The 19291-nt window shown below is 48.9% G+C and overlaps 2 protein-coding genes across 2 annotated transcripts in view; both read left to right on the top strand.

The window, feature by feature from the left end:
* The window catches only part of LOC132808475 (gastrula zinc finger protein XlCGF7.1-like), a 506159-nt gene that overhangs the window by 291359 nt on the left and 195509 nt on the right, over nucleotides 1–19291 (top strand). The window lies entirely within an intron of this gene.
* Nucleotides 1877–17522, top strand: LOC132808464 (zinc finger protein 850-like). Its single transcript, XM_060822125.1, has 4 exons — nucleotides 1877–1990; nucleotides 5119–6964; nucleotides 15668–16276; nucleotides 16612–17522. Exons 2-4 carry the CDS (start codon nucleotides 5369–5371, stop codon nucleotides 17005–17007), a joined length of 2601 nt encoding a protein of 866 aa, XP_060678108.1. The 5' UTR covers nucleotides 1877–1990; nucleotides 5119–5368; the 3' UTR covers nucleotides 17008–17522.

Here is a 19291-nt window from a genome sequence, read left to right as displayed (position 1 = left end):
CTCTCATTGAGAGCTTGGAATTGCAACATGTTTTTGTTTTAAAACTGCTCATTTCTTACAGGTGAAAGTGAGAACTGCTGATGCTGGAGATCAGAGTCAAGATTAGAGAGGTGCTGGCAATGCACAGCAGGTCAGGCAGCATCCAAGGAAGCAGGAAAATCGACATTTTTCGGGCAATGTTGATTTTGCTCCTCAGATTGCTGCCTTACCTGTTGTGCTCATTTCTGACGGTCTCCTGTACCATGTTTCCAATGTTGTGTATCAGTTGCAGTAGTGAATGAGTAGCCAGTGTTGTTAGAAATTGTGAATTTTTCAGGAGTGCAGGTACTGCATCATCCCATTGTCATTGTACAGTTTCCTGGCAGCACTGGGAAGTGGTGGCTGTGTCCACTGCAAATGATGTGGAGGTGCCGGTGTTGGACTGGGGTGGATAAAGTTAAAAATCACACAACACCAGATTATCTTCCTTCTGGTTTATTTGGAAGCACTGGCTTTTGGAGTGCTGCTCCTTCATCAGGTAGCTGTGGAGCAGAATCATAAGACACAGAATTTATAGCAAAAGCTGATGGTGTCATGCGACTGCTAAGATATTGAATAAATCTAGATTGCGGATTAGTCTTTCATCTTTTACCATGGGTTGCAGGTTTCAGTTCATTAATATGTGAACCCCAGAACTACTTTGAATTCACCTTCGAGATGGTTTAAGGTTTTATAAAAATAGGTGGCATCTCAGCTTAGATCCTGCACAAAAGGTGTGAGGTTCGAGTCTGTATCCCAATCTTGAATCAGATTGGTTCTATTAACTAAAGTGGGAATTTATACAATATTACATGGATTATAAAATATTACATGCAGTTTGTGTGCTTTTTGAACAAAATTTCATCCCATAGACTTATGTGAGACTGTATATGCACGAGAGTGTGCGTGCATGTGAGTTTGTACATGCATGCTAATGAAATGTGTGTTTGGAGTATAAGCTTGTGAGACAGTGTGAGTGTTAGGGTGTGTGTGTGTGAGTGTCCGAGACAGCGTGACAGATGAAGGCAAGGCGTTGCATTTTGCTAAAACAAGGAAGGGCAGAACTCGTCCAGTTAATGGTAGGGCCCCGCATTGTGTTGGAGAACAGAGACACGGTGGGGGAGGGGTTCAGGTACATAAAGTTAAAAATCTTTCAACACCAGGTTATCGTCCAACTGGTTTATTTGGAAGCATGAGCTTTGAGTGCAGCTCCTTCATGGGGTGTTTGTAGAACAGGATCATAAGACACAACCACCTGATGAAGGAGCAGCGCTCCAAAAGCTTATGTTTGCAAATGAGCCTGTTGGAGTATCACCTGGTGTGGTGTGAATTTTAACTTCGTACACCCCAGTCCAACACCGACATCTCCAAATTGGGGACATAGTTCTTTGAAAGTTGCATCATTGGTAGACAGGGTGGTGAAGGAGGCGGTTAGCACACTTTCCTTCATTGTTCACACCGTTCAGTGCAGGAGGTGGGACATCACGTTGAGGTTGTACAGGATATTGGTGAGACCACGTGTAGAGTACTGAGTACACTTCTGGTCGCCCTATCAACGACCACAAGTTGTCGGGTAACCTTATTTCGATTTATAAAGTCATGGGGCGTGTAGGAAAGGTAAATGTCACAGGGGGGAGAAACGGTGCATCTCCCCTTTATTTACTTCTCTTGGCATTTGGACACTTCAATTCTGTCAGTAACAGCAGCATCACCAGAGAGCATACTGCGCATGCTCGCCGTTACGAGGATGAAACTGCGCATGCTCCTCGCAAAGCACGCGTCACGGCTTTCTTTTGGTGGACCAATCGGAAGCCCTGGAGGACCGGAAGGATACCAGTCCTCCTGCCAATCAGAGCCTTCCTATTGTCTGAATGCAGAAGTTGGAACACGAGCTTCGGAAGCTGCTGCTCCTCTCTCTGAATGAAGATTGAGTTTGCTCCAGACTGTAACCTCCTTACTCCGTCACCCATCTGTGAGTACGGCACTCTCTTCTCAACTCCTTTTCCTTTTATTTTCATTCTTGGATTCAATCTTTCACTTCCCTTTCCTTTCGGTTGCTGCAAATGAATGCACGGCGTGGACCGATTCGGGACAAGGTTTTCATAAACAGAGAGTGGTTCATGTATGGAATGAATGTCCAGAGGAAGTGGTGGATGCACGGACAGATACAACGTTTAACCGACATTTGGAGAAGTACATGAATAGGGAAGGTGCGGGGGGATACGGGCCAAACACTGGCAAGTGGCACTAGTTTAGTTTGACAACATACTCAGCGTGGAATAGTTGGGCTGAAGGGTCCGTTTCTGTGCTGTCTGACCGTAACTGTTCTGTCGTGGTCTTAAAACCATTTTCTTGCCTTCCACTTTAAACGTGGTTACTGTATCTGCTTCCAACACACAAATCACTCAAAAAAAACCCCACCTCAACCACACAACATAAATATCCACACTTTGTTCAAAAATCAGAGGAACTCAGCCTTGAATATATTCAATAACCCCCCTAACTGCAGGAAGACATCCCCACTTCTAATCCCAGTTCATTTTGTGATTTATACCACTTGCCTTGCTGATTGCTTGCTGCACTTGTCTGACAACTGGCAGTGACTGGTGTAGAAGGACGCTGAGGCCTCTTTGTACATCCACACATCATTCCTGATGAAGGGCTCGGGCCTGAGATGTCAATTCTCCTGGTCCTCAGATGCTGCCTGTCTTGCTGTGCTTTTCCAACCCCAAACGTTTCGACTCTGATTCCAGCAGCTGCAGGTCTCACTTTCTCTACATTGGATGCTGAGGGTTAACCTTATAAATGTTTAAGGGGCATTCCTAGAGGCATGGCACTCACCCACAGATTCAATCAATAAACACATCGACCTGGACCCAATATACCGGCCACTGCAGCGGACAGCTGGAACTGACAATCGGAAGCGGCAGAGACAAACCACTATAAATGCCGGAGGAAACAACACAGAAGTGCTTCACAGGAGACTCCCAAGCACTGAGGATGTCACCTAGACGGGGGACGAAACGTCTGCAACACAAATTCCCAGCTCGGCAAACAGAACCACAACAACGAGCAGCCGAGCTACAAATCTTCTCCCAAACTTGGAATACATAACATGGCTACAACACTATGATATAACTAGAAATAATTATAAATCAAATTTATACAGCCGTAAATAAATACATATTGCACAGTAACACTATGATACATCCCTGTCCAGTATGACTTTTACTGTTCAGTTAAACGAAACTTGAAAGGGTTCAGAAAATGTTTACAAAGATGTTGCCAGGGTTTGAGCTACAGGGAGTGGCTAAATAAGCTGGAGCTGTTTTCCCTGGAGCATCGGAGGCTGAGGGGTGACCTTATTGAGGTTTATAAAATAATGAGGGGCATGGATAGGGTGAATAGACAAGGTCTTTTCCCTGGGGTGGGAGAGTCCAGAACTAGAGGTGAGAGGGGAAAAGACATAAAAAGGACCTAAGGGGCAACTTTGTCAGTCAGAGGGTGGTGCGTGTATGGAATGAGCTGCCAGAGGAAGTGGTGGAGGCTGGGACAATTGCAACATTTGAAAGGCATCTGGATGGGAATATGAATGGGAAGGGTTTGGAGGGACGTGCTGGCACATCGGACTAGATCAATTTTGGCTATGTGCTCGGCATGCACCAGTTGCACATAGGGTCTCTTTGTGTGCTATACATCTGTATGACTCTCAATGCTGTCCAGGCGAGTCAGTGATGTTATAACAACAACACTGGACCAGCAATCCAGAGGCCCCAGGCAAATAATCTGGGCTCATGGGTCCAAATACCAGTAAAAACAAACATTGGGGAATTTAAATTTATTTTTTTAAAATCTGAATTGAAAACTAGTCTCAGTCATTGAGAGAATGAAACTTTTCTGAAAACCCATTTGATTCAATAACGCTCTTCAGGGAAGGAAACCCGCTAGCATTAACTTGGTGCTGCCTGCATATGATGGCTCACGTGCTTGACTTTTAAAATGCCCCCTAAAGTCTGGCAATCCTCTTGTCTGAAGGGCAGTTCGGGACGAAAACATTGTTGGCCTTGCCAAAAAAAAAGCCCACATTCCATGAAGGAGTTTATCTCGAATGTGACTTCACATCTGCGAATGGGTCACATCAGAACATCCAGACAAATAAGCACCAAAATGTCTGGTGCTGCAAGAGTACAGCAGGTCAGCCAGCATCTGAGGAGCAGGAGGTTTGATGTTTTGGGCATAACCCCTTGATTAGGAATGTGGGGTGGGCCCAAAAGGACTCAGAGATAAATGGGAGGGAGGTGGGACTGGGGGAAGGGAGCTGAGAATGCCATGGGGAGATGAAAGCGGGGGAAGGAGGTGACGGGTCAGAGAGGAGGGTGGAGCAGATAGATGGGAAGGCAGATGGACAGGTGGGACAGTCCCAAGTTCGAGGGTTGTATCTGGGAGTGGGCAGCGGGGGGGGTTGGGGGGGGGGGTGTAAATGAGGAAACGTGTGTGTGTGTGTGTGTGTGTGTGTGTGTGTCGGGTGGAGATTTGCAACACTTTTTAAAGTTAAAAATCACACAACTCTAGGTTATAGGAGAAAATGAGGTCTGCAGATGCTGGAGATCAGAGCTGAAAATGTGTTGCGGGAAAAGCGCAGCAGGTCAGGCAGCATCCGAGGAGCAGGAGAATCGATGTTTCGGGCATGAGCCCTTCTTCAGGAATGAGGAAAGTGTCCTCATTCTTTCCTCATTCCTGATGAAGAGCTTTTGCCCGAAACGTCGATTTTTTTTTTCCTGCTCCTCGGATGCTGCCTGACCTGCTGTGCTTTTCCAGCACCACTCTGATCTCCAGCATCTGCTGTCTTTTTCGCCTGGAGGTTTTACTAGCTACCTGATGAAGGTGCAGAGCTCTGAAAGCTCGAACTTCTAAACAAATCTAATGGACTACAACCTGGTGATGTGTGATTTTTTTTATGTTTGTACACCCCAGCCCAACACTGGCATCTGCATATTGTAACTTGGTTGTTTTGGGGAAGTTCTACAGAAACTAGAATGATCTGTTCTGAATTCCTGTCATGTGCAGGCAGCAATGACTTTTGTAATCCCCTTTTCACAGGATATGAGAAGAGCAGCTTTGCAGGTAGAGCTCCCCAACTGAGTACCATGTGAAGGTCTGACAGAGCCCCTTGATTCGTGGGACAGGAGAGACGTCCCTCTTTCAGTCCAGAAGGGGCAAATTCTTTGAACGTTTTTGTCTGCTTCAGTAGGCTCTTAAAGTATCGTCTTTACCTGAACCACAGGGGCACGTGCCTGAGCCAGTTTGCCCACTGTGGGGAAAGGAAGTCTCAGGAGGCATTCCGCGCGCCATGGAGAAACCGTGGAAGTGTGGGGATTGCGGGAAAGGGTTCCGCTCCCCCTCCGTGCTGGAGATCCACCGCCGTGTCCACACTGGGGAGAGGCCGTTCAGCTGCTCGGTGTGCGGCAAGGGCTTCACCCAGCTGTCTATCCTGCTGACCCACCAGCATTTCCACACCGGGGAGCGGTCCTTCACCTGCCCCGTCTGCGGCAAGTTCTTCACCCAGTCGTCCACCCTGCTGACCCACCAGCGGGTCCACACCAGGGAGCGGACCTTCACCTGCTCCATCTGCGGCAAGGGCTTCACCGACTCCTCCCACCTGCTGACCCACCAGCGGGTCCACACCGGGGAGAGGCCGTTCAGCTGCTCGGTCTGTGGCAAGAGCTTTACCCAGTCATCCAACCTGCTGCGGCACCAGCGGCTCCACACCGGGGAGCGGCCCTTCACCTGCTCCGTCTGCGGCAAGGGCTTCACCGACTCCTCCCACCTGCTGACCCACCAGCGGGTCCACACCGGGGAGAGTCCGTTCAGCTGCTCGGTCTGCGGCAAGAGCTTTACCCAGTCGTCGAACCTGCTGCAGCACCAGCAGGTCCACACCGGAGAGTGGCCCTTCACCTGCTCCGTCTGCGGCAAGGGCTTCGCCCGCTCGTCCGACCTGCTAACCCACCAGCGGGTCCACACCGGGGAGCGGCCGTTCAGCTGCTCCGTCTGCGGCAAGGGCTTCGCCCGCTCGTCCGACCTGCTAACCCACCAGCGGGTCCACACCAGGGAGCGGCCGTTCAGCTGCTCGGTCTGCGGCAAGAGCTTCACCCGCTCGTCCACCCTGCTGCAGCACCAGCGGCTTCACACCGGGGAGCGGCCCTTCACCTGCTCCGTCTGCGGCAAGAGCTTCTCTCACTTGTCCAACCTGCTGACCCACCAGCGGCTCCACACCAGGGAGTGGCCCTTCACCTGCTCTGTCTGCGGCAAGGGCTTCACCCGCTCGTCCAACCTGCTAACCCACCAGCGGCTCCACACCGGGGAGCGGCCGTTCAGCTGCTCGGTCTGCGGCAAGAGCTTCACCCGCTCGTCCACCCTGCTGCAGCACCAGCGGCTTCACACTGGGGAGCGGCCCTTCACCTGCTCCGTCTGCGGCAAGAGCTTCTCTCGCTCGTCCAACCTGCTGACCCACCGCCGGGTCCACACTAGGGAGCGGCCCTTCACCTGCTCCGTCTGCGGCAAGGGCTTCACCCGCTCGTCCGACCTGCTAACCCACCAGCAGGTCCACACCGGGGAGTGGCCCTTCACCTGCTCCGTCTGCGGCAAGGGCTTCACCCGCTCGTCCAACCTGCTGACCCACCAGCAGGTCCACACCAGGGAGCGGCCCTTCACCTGCTCTGTCTGCGGCAAGGGCTTCACCCGCTCGTCCGACCTGCTAACCCACCAGCGGGTCCACACCGGGGAGAGGCCGTTCAGCTGCTCGGTCTGCGGCAAGAGCTTTACCCAGTCGTCCAACCTGCTGCGGCACCAGCGGCTTCACACCGGGGAGCGGCCCTTCACCTGCCCTGTCTGCGGGAGGGGCTTCGCTCAGTCCCAGCACCTGCTGCGGCACCAGCGGGGGCACAAGTGACGGGGCCAGCCGCTGTGAGTCACCGCCCAGGGCTGAACCCTGGGTGGGATGGGGGAGGGTCACTGCAGTTGCTGTGCTCTCATCCCCTTGGCATCCAGTGGCTCTGCGAGCCTGCGACTGCGCATTTCCTCCTGAAGTGGAGATGTACAACACAGAAACAGACCCTTCGCTCCAACTCCTCCATATCCTCAACTAATCAAGTCCCATTTGCCAGCAATTGGCCCTATCCCTCCAAACCTCTCCTTATGCAGATACCCAAGTGGATGCCTTTTAAATGTTGCAATTGTACCAGCCTCCACCACTTCCTCTGGCAGCTCATTCCACACGCACACACACCACCCTCTGTGTGAAAAATGTTGCCCCTTAGGACCCTTTTTAAATCTTTCCCCTCTCACCCTAAACCTATGCCCTCTAGTTCTGGCAAAAGACTTTGTCTATCCCTATCCATGCCCCTCATGATTTTATAAACCTCTCTTAAAGTCAACCCTCAGCCTCTGACGTTCCAGGGAAGACAACCCCAGCCTGTTCAGCCTCTCCCTGTAGCTCAAACCCTCCAACCCTGGCAACATCCTTGTCAATCTTTCTGAACCCTTTCAAGTTTTGCAACATCCTTCCGATAGACCAGAAGTGCACATAATACAGAGGAACTTCGATTATCCAGAATTAGATGAACCAGCACGGTGGCTCAGTGGTTAGCGCTGCTACCTCACAGTACCAGGGACCCGGGTTTCATTCCTGCCTCAGGCGACAGACTGTGTGGAGTTTGCACATTCTCCCCGCGTCTGCGTGGGTTTCCTCCTAGTGCTCCGGTTCCGTCCCACAGTCCAAAGATGTGCAGGTCAGGGTGAATTGGCCATGCTAAATTGCCCGTAGTGTTAGGTACATTAGTCAGAGGGAAATGGGTCTGGGTGGGTTACTCTTCGGAGGCTCAGTGTGGACTGGTTGGGCCTGTTTCCACACTGTAAGGGATCTCATCGTCAAGCGACTGAAATACACCCTGCATGTGTCCTTTGGATAATCGAGGTTCCTGTGTATTCCAAAAGTGGCCTAACCAACGTCCTGTCCAGACCCCAACCCCTATACTCAGTGCTCTGACCAATAAAGTGATCTGCAGAATCTGCGGGACTTGCTTAATCCTGGAAGGTAAATCACGTGTTTCTCCTTCTCTTGCAGGTGGATCCAAGATTTCACTCTCTGTCCCATTGAGTCTCCAGTCAGGTCCTTCAGCTCAACTGGTCTCTCTCAGTATTTCTGACCCATGTGAGCCTCTACGCACCTCCCCTTCACTTGCTCACACTTGATTTCCCTTACAGCAGCATTCCCTTCAGTTCCTTTCTCCCTGACGTCTGTATCCAGCTTCTCCTTAAATGCCGTCCACCTCAACCTGCTACTGTGGGGGTCATTCCCGCTGCAGACAGAGGTCTCTCCTTGTAACCTCTTCAAAAGATTTACTGCTGACTTCCCCCATCAGTCTTTTCCATTTCTGGGTCTCCCCGCTGTTGCGAAACTTGGAATGGTTCAGAAAAGATTGACAAGGATGTTGCTAGGGTTGGAGGATCTGAGCTACAGGGAGAGGCTGAACAGGCTGGGGCTGTTTTCCCTGGAGCGTCGGAGGCTGAGGGATGACCTTAGAGGTTTACAAAATTATGACTGGCATGGATAGGATAAATAGGCAAAGTCTTTTCCCTGGGGTTGGGGAATCCAGAACTAGAGGGCATAGGTTTAGGGTGAGAAGGGAAGATATAAAAGAGACCTACAGGGCAACTTTTTCATACAGAAGGTGGTGTGTGTATGGAATGAGCTGCCAGAGGATGTGGTGGAGGCTGGTACAATTGCAACATTTAAGAGGCATTTGGATGGGTATATGAATAGGAAGGGTTTGGAGGGATATGGGCCGGGTGCTGGCAGGTGGGACTAGTTTGAGTTGGGATATTTGGTCGGTATGGACGGGTTAGACCGAAGGGTCTGTTTCCGTGCTGTACATCTCTTGACAAAGCCTTGTCTGAGGGTGAAATGTTGTCATTCCCGTTGATGCGGGTGGTCCCCTGTCTGTTGTCCTTTTTGTTTCCTTTCGCGGAAAGGGCGTCGCGGACATGGGCAGCGTTCCCGAGCCCCGCTCCGGAACGGGCTGTTCCGTCCTCTTCCAGCCCCCGGGGGGGGGGGGGAAGGGGCAGCTTGAGTGCATTGGGAGAGTGGGCTGTTCACCGGGAAGGTGCCAATGGGACGGGAGAGCGGTACCAGTAATGGGGCGAGGGGGAGATGCCTCAGACCGCCAGAAACACTGGGGCAGCTGCTCGCGTGCTCCTTTTGGATCTCACAGCACAGGGAGGCCATTCATCTGATTACCTCCCCGTCTCTGTCTCTCTGGCTCTGGCTCTGCGTCTGTCTGTCTCTCTGAGGTGACAGCGGATTCCAGCATATTGCTGCTTGCTGGGTAAACCTGTTTTTCCTCTGTTTTCCCCCTCTCTCTCCAGCTCAAACCCCTGAACTTCAGGCCGCCCCTGACCTTGTCACTATCAGTGAATAGGGAACAGCTTTTCTTCCTCCACCTTATCTGAACCTATCACAATCTTCCCCACTTTCACCAGTTGTATCTGTGTGTGACCCTCTCTTTCTGTGTCTCTTTCTCTCCTAAGCCCCCTCCCTCACCACATCCCATTTACCCACCCCCTCCTGTCATGCTCCCACTTTCAAACGGTCTCGTTGTGTTTTCACTGCCTCTTCCCCATCGTTTCCGTCAAGCACCTCATCTCACGCTTAGAACCCCTGCACTGTAGGAGCAGGCCCTTCAGCCCATCCAACCCACACCAACCCTCCCTCACCCAGACCTCTGCCCGTAACCCTGCAATTCCCATTGGCTAACCCACCTAGCCTACACATCCCTGGGCACTATGGGTAATTTAGCACGGCCAATGCCCCCTAACCTGCACATCCCTAGGCACTATGGGTAATTTAGCATGGCCAATGCCCCCTAACCTGCACATCCCCAAACACTATGTAATTTTAAAAATTCTCCTGCGTGGAGGGGTGGGGGTATCGCGTGGAACTTGGAATTAATAAATGCGGGAGACGCGTGGAACTCGGTGGTAACGAGGACCCCGTAGCACAGACTTTAAAATTCCTAGAAGTGAGGGGCATTGGGTAAGGAGAGGGACAGAGGACAGGGGACAGAGACAGACAGAAACAGAGATACAGAGAGACCGACACAGGAAGAGAGAGAGAGAGAGAAAGAGGGAGATAGATAAAGAGAGACAGAAGGTAATAAAGACAAAGGGGAGAGAAACAGAGAAAAGGGAAGAGAAAGCAAGAGAGAAGGATAGAGAAAAAGGATTGCGAGAAATAAGGGTTAGGGGTAAGGAGACTCGCAGCAGCCAGCGAAGAGAGAGAGAGCGAGCCGATCTGTCCCAGCAGCCTTAAGAGAGAGAGAGAGTGAAAAGAGCTGTACAACTGACAAAGTTTAACCCTTTGTGATCTGGTTTGAATGCACATTTGTTTGTCGGTGATTGAATGTTTAAGTTTTATTCCCTGGAGCTTGAGTTCCAGGACTGTTTTAAATGTGATTTTTATGGAAACTTAACATGATTTTTTTTTAAGGTTGATGACTTCTGTTCTTTTACAAGTCATGACTGCCTTACTATCCGATTCTAACTAATCTTTTCATAAAAGCAATATATGGAGGACAGTTGAAGTTTCAGTTCAACAGTAGGTTGTCGTAAAAACGAAAACTTCCATGGTTATTATCTGTGACCTTGGATTTGGCAATTGTTCATGCATTAGAAGTTTTTTTTTAACTTGAATTGGCAAATTCTTGTAAGACAGCTCTGATTATTTTACGACCTATAGTATTGTAATTGAGTAATGATTGGTCAGGAGTACTTAAGAAAACTAATTTTGGATCTAAATTAGGGTACTAAAACTGGGTGATCACAGTGGATTTCAAAATTGGGAACTGTATGAATTTTACATTTTAAATATTGAATACTGAATAAATGGACGTAAATATATAAATATGTTTACAAGTTAGGAACAGGCTTTAAAGTTAGTCAAGCATGAATTGATAAATTGGTGTTTGAGGATATGGGAAGCTAGGAACATTGTAATATTTCTTAAAAGAAAGAAAAAGGGAAGAACGTAACGACTTGTCCCCTTCGGGAAGTACCAATAGGGGACAAGGAGATTGGGTTTGTGTGTGTCCCCCTCACCAGTGGGGAGGTCGGAACATCTAAAAGGAAATGACGGTCCTGGTTGAGAATCCGGTAGGATTGTCAGAACAAATTGATCTATTTTTGAGGCCCAGTCTGTATATGTGGGCTGAGTTAATGACTATTTTGAATATACTATTTACTGGGGAAGAGAGGGGACTTATATGGGGATGCTGGACAGGGAAAGATACAGAAGATAGAAGGGTGGAGTGGGAAAAACCCATTAGCTGAATTGTTAGGAGAGGCACAGAAAGTGTTTGTAAAGAGAGAGGACGAGAGACAGAAGCTGAAGGCGAAAATGACGGTCGCTGCGGTTGATGAGGTAATTAGGAGAAGAATGGAACCAAGAGTGAGCAACCGGAGCAGCGGGTGACAGCATGGAGGGCAGAGAGGAAAGGGGATAGGGAGAGACAAGGAGGAGCATTTGGTAGAGGGTTTGAGCGACAGGGGCAGAGATGAAGGTCTCCACAGGCAGGATGCCATTATTGTGGAAAGATAGGGCATTTTAGGCGGGAGTGTCCTGATCTATAAAGGGAAGAAAGAGCCATTCCGCTTATGATTTTGATAACGACAGGGAGGGGGACAACAACTGGCATCATTTCTGAGCAGTCAGGGGTTAACAACCCAGTCATAGATTGGCTGAATAGCACATTCGGTAGATAGGGAACTGTGCTGGGACAGCTGGCCCTTGGTTTATGCATCTCTGTTGCTATCTTTATTACCTGTGGTGGTTATTGTATACCATGTATCAGGACGCTTGTGACACGAACGATTGACCGTGCCCTGACGGGAAAGGATGACCCCCACCCGCATACCAGGCAGCGGTGCTGGAGGAGCCTGTGATGGGGGCACCCCAAGGAAAGATCACGGGATCGGTATCAGAGGGAATGGAGGAGCTATGCCTGAGAGAGAAACGCGGGACAATATATGATTTTGCTTTATAACTGTATCTCTCATTTCTAATCCTTCTCCTTTAGGGCCTCAGAATGTGAGGGCTGTGGTCCAAGGACCCCCTAGTTATATATTTTTCCCGTTTAAATTTGCAACAGATAAATTTGTGCTTTTATGCTGCAGTTAGAGATTGTGAATTGCTATATGCCTCAAGACTCAAGAAACTATTGTTCACCCAAGAGATTCCTAGCCATCATCTGGTATTCCTAAATGGCTTCGATTGGTCTCGAAAGCCACTGATCACAGTAATAAGCCAGTTGCCACTGCCCGTGTCCATCCTTAACGTCTGTGAAATGGATGTGGGTTTTTGTTGGTCAGTGAAGAAGACTGGTTAGCCAGTAATGGGTAAGATTCCTCGAGCGAGGAACAACCTAAGACAGGCACAGTTGTGCATTGGCCTTCAGAATAGTGGCCTGTGGTCATGTGGCTTTAGCAGATCCCTGGCCTTTGCATCCGTGTCGGGAATCTGATTAAGTTTCTGGCTGGCAAAGCAGCTTGATAGAAGGAAAATCGTGCACTCAGTACATTGTATTCACAGTATTTTGGACAGATGAAAATGCCAGTTTTGTGGCAGCTTCCAGAACCGACTTAACAACAAACCTTTGGGAAGGAAGGAAAACACATTGAATCCTATTACAAAAGATTTGACACGATTTCAGTAGTTTAAAATTATTTTAGGATGTCATGATATAATATGACCGATTTTAATGAGTCGTTGTACAATTAGATGTTCTTTGGAAAACAGACCTTCATTCTGCAGGCATCCTAACTCATCCACTTTGTGTTTTCCCTGGTTCTCTTCCTTTTGTTATCATGCTCAGTTTCACTGTGTTTTTTATCGTTTTGTTAGTTTTGAGATAGCTTTTTTTTAGTTGTTTTCTTTAAAAGAAATAACCTAGAATTGCCTACTAATTGTTAATTTTCGCTTGTTGCTTGTTTTGTAGTGGTATGCTGCTTAGGGACCCCTTCACCCTGAACTAATGTGTCCCTAGAACCGGTCGGCCTGGTTGAGATAACGTGTTCAGAGAAGCCAAAGGGACTTTGGGGGGCGTCCACCGACACACCCGGCCCCGGTTGCCGTGCGACATTGCGTTTGTAGCGGTATGGGTTGATGTGGCCTCAGTAGAGGCCAAGGGAGGGAATGTTGGGATGTATATCTAATAGGCCTAGGGAGGGTAGAGTTGTAGTTACTGCTTGGGGAATCGGGGGGGCGCTGCGGAGCGGTTGTTTGGACTGCTGACCGAAACTGCCTGTGCAGCTGGACTGCTGTTTACGAGACTGAAACTGTCTCGTAGACAGCTACCAAGGTCAGGCAGTACAATGGCAGGCTCTTCTCAGCGTAGCTGCCAAGGCCATAACAGGTGGCTGAGCTGTTGTTTACCAGACTGGAACCGTCTCGTGGATATTTGCCAAGGCCGAATGAGCTCTGTCACAGGAGACGCTTTGTGTGCGAGAGATCACGTGTGCGAGTAGTTACGTAGCTTAGCAAAAAATATATCAAGTGTGGATTTCTGGGGGAAAAACAGAATGTGCACCTTCTCCAGTGAAAGCATGTATTTCACTGTAATCAACTACGATTCTGCGAAATAAAGAACCTGCTTGTGCCAACTAATTGAGAGTCTGTGGTCTCTCCTCTAAATGAACACGCAAGTACAAATTTCTGTCCTAACAATGTGAACAGGGCTGTATGTCAAAGGACAGCATTATTTCATCCTCTTCTACCTTGTGTGTTTGGTGTTCAGGAATTATTGGGTAGAGTGAATGGAGTGGCATGAATCTTCTCAGTTTTTTAGTCTTCACTGGAGTTCTTTGACTAGTCTGTATAGTGGTGTTCCAGGTAGTGAGACTGTGGGCCTGAGGGGGGCTCCTGGTTTGAACAGGAGGAGAACAACAACAAAGTGCCATTCCTAGATGTCACAGTAGAGCAAACAGTTAAGGAGAACTTCAAACTAGCGTCTACAGGAAACAATACACACGGATCAAATACTTAACTACAGAAGCAATCATCCCAACACCCACAAACGAAGCTGCATCAGGAGATTAATTCAACAAGGCACCACACATTGCAGCACAGAGGAACTGCGATGGGCAGAAGAGAAATACGTATACGTACTCAAGAACGGGTAACAATAAACCCAGTGCGCCATTTTCTCATTGATGCTTCCAAACTGACCCTCCAATTTGGTTTGTCCCTGCATTCTTTCCTGGTTGTCTTTTTGTGGGTTTTGAAAACTTTCCCAATCCTCTGACTGAGGATAAGAGTTGGGAAGTTATGTTGTGGCTGATAGGACATTGGGTAGACCACTTGGAATATTGTGTGTAATTCTGGTCTCGCTCCTATCAGAATGATATTGTGAAACTTCAAAGGGTTCAGAACACATTTAAAACGATGTTGTCAGGGTTTGAGCTGAATGGGCTGGGCTGTTTTTCCTTGTGCACCAGAGGCTGAGGGGTGACTGAGAGTCATTAATAAAATCATGAGAGGCATAGATAGGGTAAATAGACAAGGACATTTCCCTGGGTGAGAGAGTCCAGAACCAAAGGGCAAAAGGTTTAGAGTGGAGGAGGGCAAGATTTGAAAGGGTCTTAAGGAGTAACCTTTTCATGCAGAGAGTGGTGTGTGGAAGGAATGAGCTGCCAGAGGAAGTGGTGGATGTTGATACAGCTATGACATTTAAAAGGCATCTGGATAGGTATATGAATAGGAAAGGTTTAGAGGGATACGGGTAAGTGCTGGCAAATGGGACTAGATTAGGCCAGGATATCTGGATGGCCCGAAGGGGCTGTTCTGTGCTGTAAATCTGACTCTGGCTTGCCACGAACATTTGCCATGTCCATATGTTTAGTTTCTCTCTGGTTGTCTGTGTCAATGTCTTGATGTCTCATTCCACCCACCACATACCACCACCACCACCCCCACCACCCACCACAGGGACGATAACCAATTCATGTCTGTTTTTTTATCAAGAAGCTGTATTGCAGGTTCAACCTGAATTTACACTTCTTTTGCTTCCCAAAATCAGACTTGCTCACTGTCAGCAATATCCTGAAAGATATTAACTTTCACGTGGTGTTATCCAAAATTCTCGGATGCCAGTCCTGACGTTTTTGCTTCTTCTGTCCCTGTAAGATCCAGAATCAGCAACTTCAGGAGAATTAATTTGAGTTGAGTGAGAATGGAGTAGGAGGAGAGAGAGTGGGATGCTTTCAATTTTGTGGAACAGCAAAAGAAAAAAATGTTCTGCAGAAAGTGGAGTAGCTTGTTCTGAATTTCTACCTTGGACTGACCTTGATGACTTTTGTAATCTCTTTTTTACCAGAGTATTTGAAGATCTGAAGACTGAAGTTTAAAAATCAACAGATGAAGGGCCTATGCCTGAATCGTCGATTCTCCTGCTGTTTGGATGCTGCCTGACCTGCTGTGCTGTTCCAGCACCGCACTTTTCAACTCCTCTCCAGCCTCTGCAGTCCCCACTTTCACATCAATGTCTGACAGTCACTCAATCCATCGGGACCTCCACGATTTTCAACTATGATTCTGTGAGAAGGAGCAAAACATTTTGGTTCCTGTTTCAGACCATTTTCAGCATCAGCGGGACTGGATGAGAGTCTCTACTGTTACAGCGCATTGTGTGTAAAGCCTGAAACAGTTATACGGCCAGGAAAGAGGAAGTTACTGTGGGCAGGGGCCGTACACGAGGCTGTAGCTGCGGCCATGGTTAAACCAGAGGACTCCCACACCGTGGAGAAACCGTGGAAGTGTTGCGACTGCGGGAGTGGCTTCCATGCCCCATCTGTCCTGGAGATTCATCGGCGAAGTCACACCGGGGAGAGGCCATTCTCCTGCCCCGAGTGTGGGAAAGGCTTTACCTGCTCCTCCCACCTGCTGGACCACCGCCGAGTCCACACTGGGGAGAAGCCATTCTCCTGCCCTGAGTGTGGGAAGGGCTTCACCTACTCCTCCCACCTGCTGGCCCACCAGCGCGTCCACGCTGGGGAAAGGCCCTTCCCCTGCTCTGAGTGTGGGAAGACCTTCAGCAAATCCTCGGACCTGCTGAAGCACCAAAGGGTCCACGGAGAGAGGCCATTCAGCTGCCCTGAGTGCGGGAAGGCCTTCAGTGATTCCTCTACCCTGCTGAGGCACCAGTGGGTCCACATCGGGAAAAGGCTGTTCTCATGCCCTGAGTGCAGGAAGGGCTTCACCCGCTCTTCTGCTCTGCTGACCCATCTGCGGGTCCACACGGGTGAGAAGCCCTTTAGCTGCCCTGAGTGCAGGATGGCTTTCAGTAGGTCTTCCCACCTGCTGAGGCACCAGCGAGTCCACACTGGGGAGAGGCCGTACTCCTGCCTCCAGTGTGGAAAGTGCTTTACCCAGCCCTCCAACCTGCTGACCCACCAGCGGATCCACACCCGCGAGAGACCGTTCTCCTGCCCCGAGTGCGGGAAGGGTTTTGCTGTTTCCTCTAACCTCGTGGCCCACCGGGGGTCCACACAGGGGAGAGGCCATTCAGCTGCCCCGAGTGCGGGAAGGCCTTCAGCAATTCCTCTGCCCTGCTTAGGCACCAGCGCATTCACACCGGAGAGAAGCCGTTTTCCTGCCCAGAGTGCGGGAAGGGGTTTACCCGCTCCTCCACACTGCTGACCCACCAGCGGGTCCACACAGGGGAGAGGCCATTCAGCTGCCCCGAGTGCAGGAAGGCCTTCAGCGATTCCTCTGCCCTGCTGAAGCACCAGCGAGTCCACACCGGGGAGAGGCCCTTCAGCTGCCCTGAGTGCGGGAAGAGGTTTACATTTTCCCGCAACGTGCGGAAGCACCAGCGGGGGCACCAGCGCTCACAGCAATCAGATTCCACCACTGACACTGCTGTGAGTCCTCCCCAGGACTGATTCTCCTGACAGTGGGTGCAGTGGGAGAGTTGGTGCACTGTATTTGTTTTCTGTTGGACTGCAACCCCACAGTGGCTTAGGGGTGGCATGGTGACTCAGTGATTAGCACTGCTGCCTCATGGCACCAGGAACCAAGGATCAATTCCACCCTTGGGGCAACTGTCTGTGTGGAGTTTGTGGAGGGTAGGAGAATGGATGAGATAAGAAACCGCTGCCTTTCTTGAGACAAGTCTCCCGGAGAGAACTTGCTGACTGACTGATTGTCTGATCTACTGATCCTCATAGTGCCCCATTGCCCTCAGTTAACTGGAGGAGGTCCACACAGATGTACCGAAGCCCCTCTTTGGACTGTGGAAGGAAACCTGTGCAGACAGGGAAAACATGCAAACTCCACACAAACAGTTACCTGAGGCTGGAATTGAACTTGGGTCCCTTATGCTGTGAGGTAGCAATGCTAAGCAGTGTGCTACCCCCCAATATGTTATAAAATTTGAATAAACCTACTAAGTTGGAAATGTGTCCATGCCAAGAACTTACTGTAAATGTTTGGAAGCAAAAGTCCATCGAAATTGTCTTTGGGCAGGATCCAAAACTTACTTTGTTAATGATTGAAAATACTTTGATCTCTGGAACTGTCTCCCAGAGAGTGTATTGGAGTCAGATTCAATTACAGTATTCAGATTAGAGATGGATTATTAAACTGAAAAGGAAAACAATTGCAGTGTTCAGTGAAGAATAGTACAAGGTACTGTAGTGGGCGTCAGAGTATGAGTTTCCTGATTGGGGCTGTTCACTTGCTCCTGTTACCATTTCAGGTTGCTGACTTTTCGTTAGCATCCTGCACATGTTGGGATTTTTTCTCCTTTCTATCTATTTGAGTGACTCAGTGACAGATCTAGTTTATGAATTGTTCCTATGATATCTCATGAGAGGGTTTATGATATTCACAGTGCTATATAAATTGTCGTAGGTCACAATGTGTCCAAGTGAGGAAAAACAAACTGTTCATCTTAAATATTTGTTTATTTCCATTGTTTAAAAACAATGGAAAACACACCACTTGCTGTGTAGTAAGATCATCATAAATAGGAATGGGAGTAAGTAATTGACCGTCGAGATGCTCTGTCTTTCATTTATCTAAATTCTCTTTCCTGCACTTGTTTTTTTATGACTTCATCTGCTGAAGTGACTGCACTGCAAAAGCTTGTGATTTCAACATAAGAACGAGGAGCAAGAGTCGGCCTTCCGGCCCTTCGAGTCTGCTTCACCACTCAATAAAATCATGACTCATCTTTTCGTGGACTATACTCCACTTACCTGCGTTTTCACCATATCCTTTAATTCTTTTATTTTTTCAAAAACGTATCGACTGCTTCTAGTGATTGCTGAAGTAATGTCAAATCCTTCCCTGGGCAAGGAATTCCATATATTAACAACCCTCTGGGTGAAGAAGTTTCTTCTCAGTTCAGTTTTAAACCTGCTTCCTCTAATCTTGAGGCCACGCGATATTATCCTAGTCTCACCTTCCAGTGCAACATCCTATCTCTATTTCTTTCAGAATTGAATATATTTCTGTAAGATCTTCCAAACAAACCTGCTGGACTATAACCTGGTGTCATGTGACTTATGACTAAAAAATGTGTTACCACGCATCTTCATAGCAGTGGGATTTCAGGGCTCGAAGATTGGGACACTACCACTGCATCATAAAATAAAACCCTCTGCAGCAAATAGGTCCTCTTCTATTGAATGAATGGGGAGAGGTTTCTTCTCAACATGGGATACAAATATTATACCCTCAGAGCCCATTACACTGAATTGAGTCCTCTTCGGTTGAATGAATGGATGTGGAGGTGCCACAGTTGAAATCGTTAAAAATCACATCTTGCCCCTGAATATGTGACACTACCGCTATAGCCCCAGAGCCCGTTGCAGTAAATTGGGTCAGCTGCTGTTGAATGAATGAACGGGAATGAAAAGGGCGGATACACGGACCCGATTGTGACATTCCCCACCAATCCCAAAGCTTGTGGTCCGTACCGACCAATCGGAGAGAGAGATTGCAGAGGGTGGGACAACACGACACGCAAACGCGGCCGCTATTGGTCAGGTGGAGTAAGATGCGATCTGATTGGAGGAGGCGTGGATGACGCGCGTCACAGAAGGTGGAGACGGAATGAAGAAGATAAACAAAGATGGCGGCGCGAGGCTGCGGTTTCTGACGGAGGGAGGGGGGCAGACAGGCATCGTTTACCTCAGAAAATACCTTTAAAACACATTTCAC

The sequence above is a fragment of the Hemiscyllium ocellatum genome, assembly GCF_020745735.1.
Source record: "Hemiscyllium ocellatum isolate sHemOce1 chromosome 27 unlocalized genomic scaffold, sHemOce1.pat.X.cur. SUPER_27_unloc_6, whole genome shotgun sequence".
NCBI classification, from domain to species: Eukaryota; Metazoa; Chordata; class Chondrichthyes; order Orectolobiformes; family Hemiscylliidae; genus Hemiscyllium; species Hemiscyllium ocellatum.
Note: the sequence above shows the minus strand (reverse complement) of the source record. Positions and strands in the feature narration are given on the sequence as shown.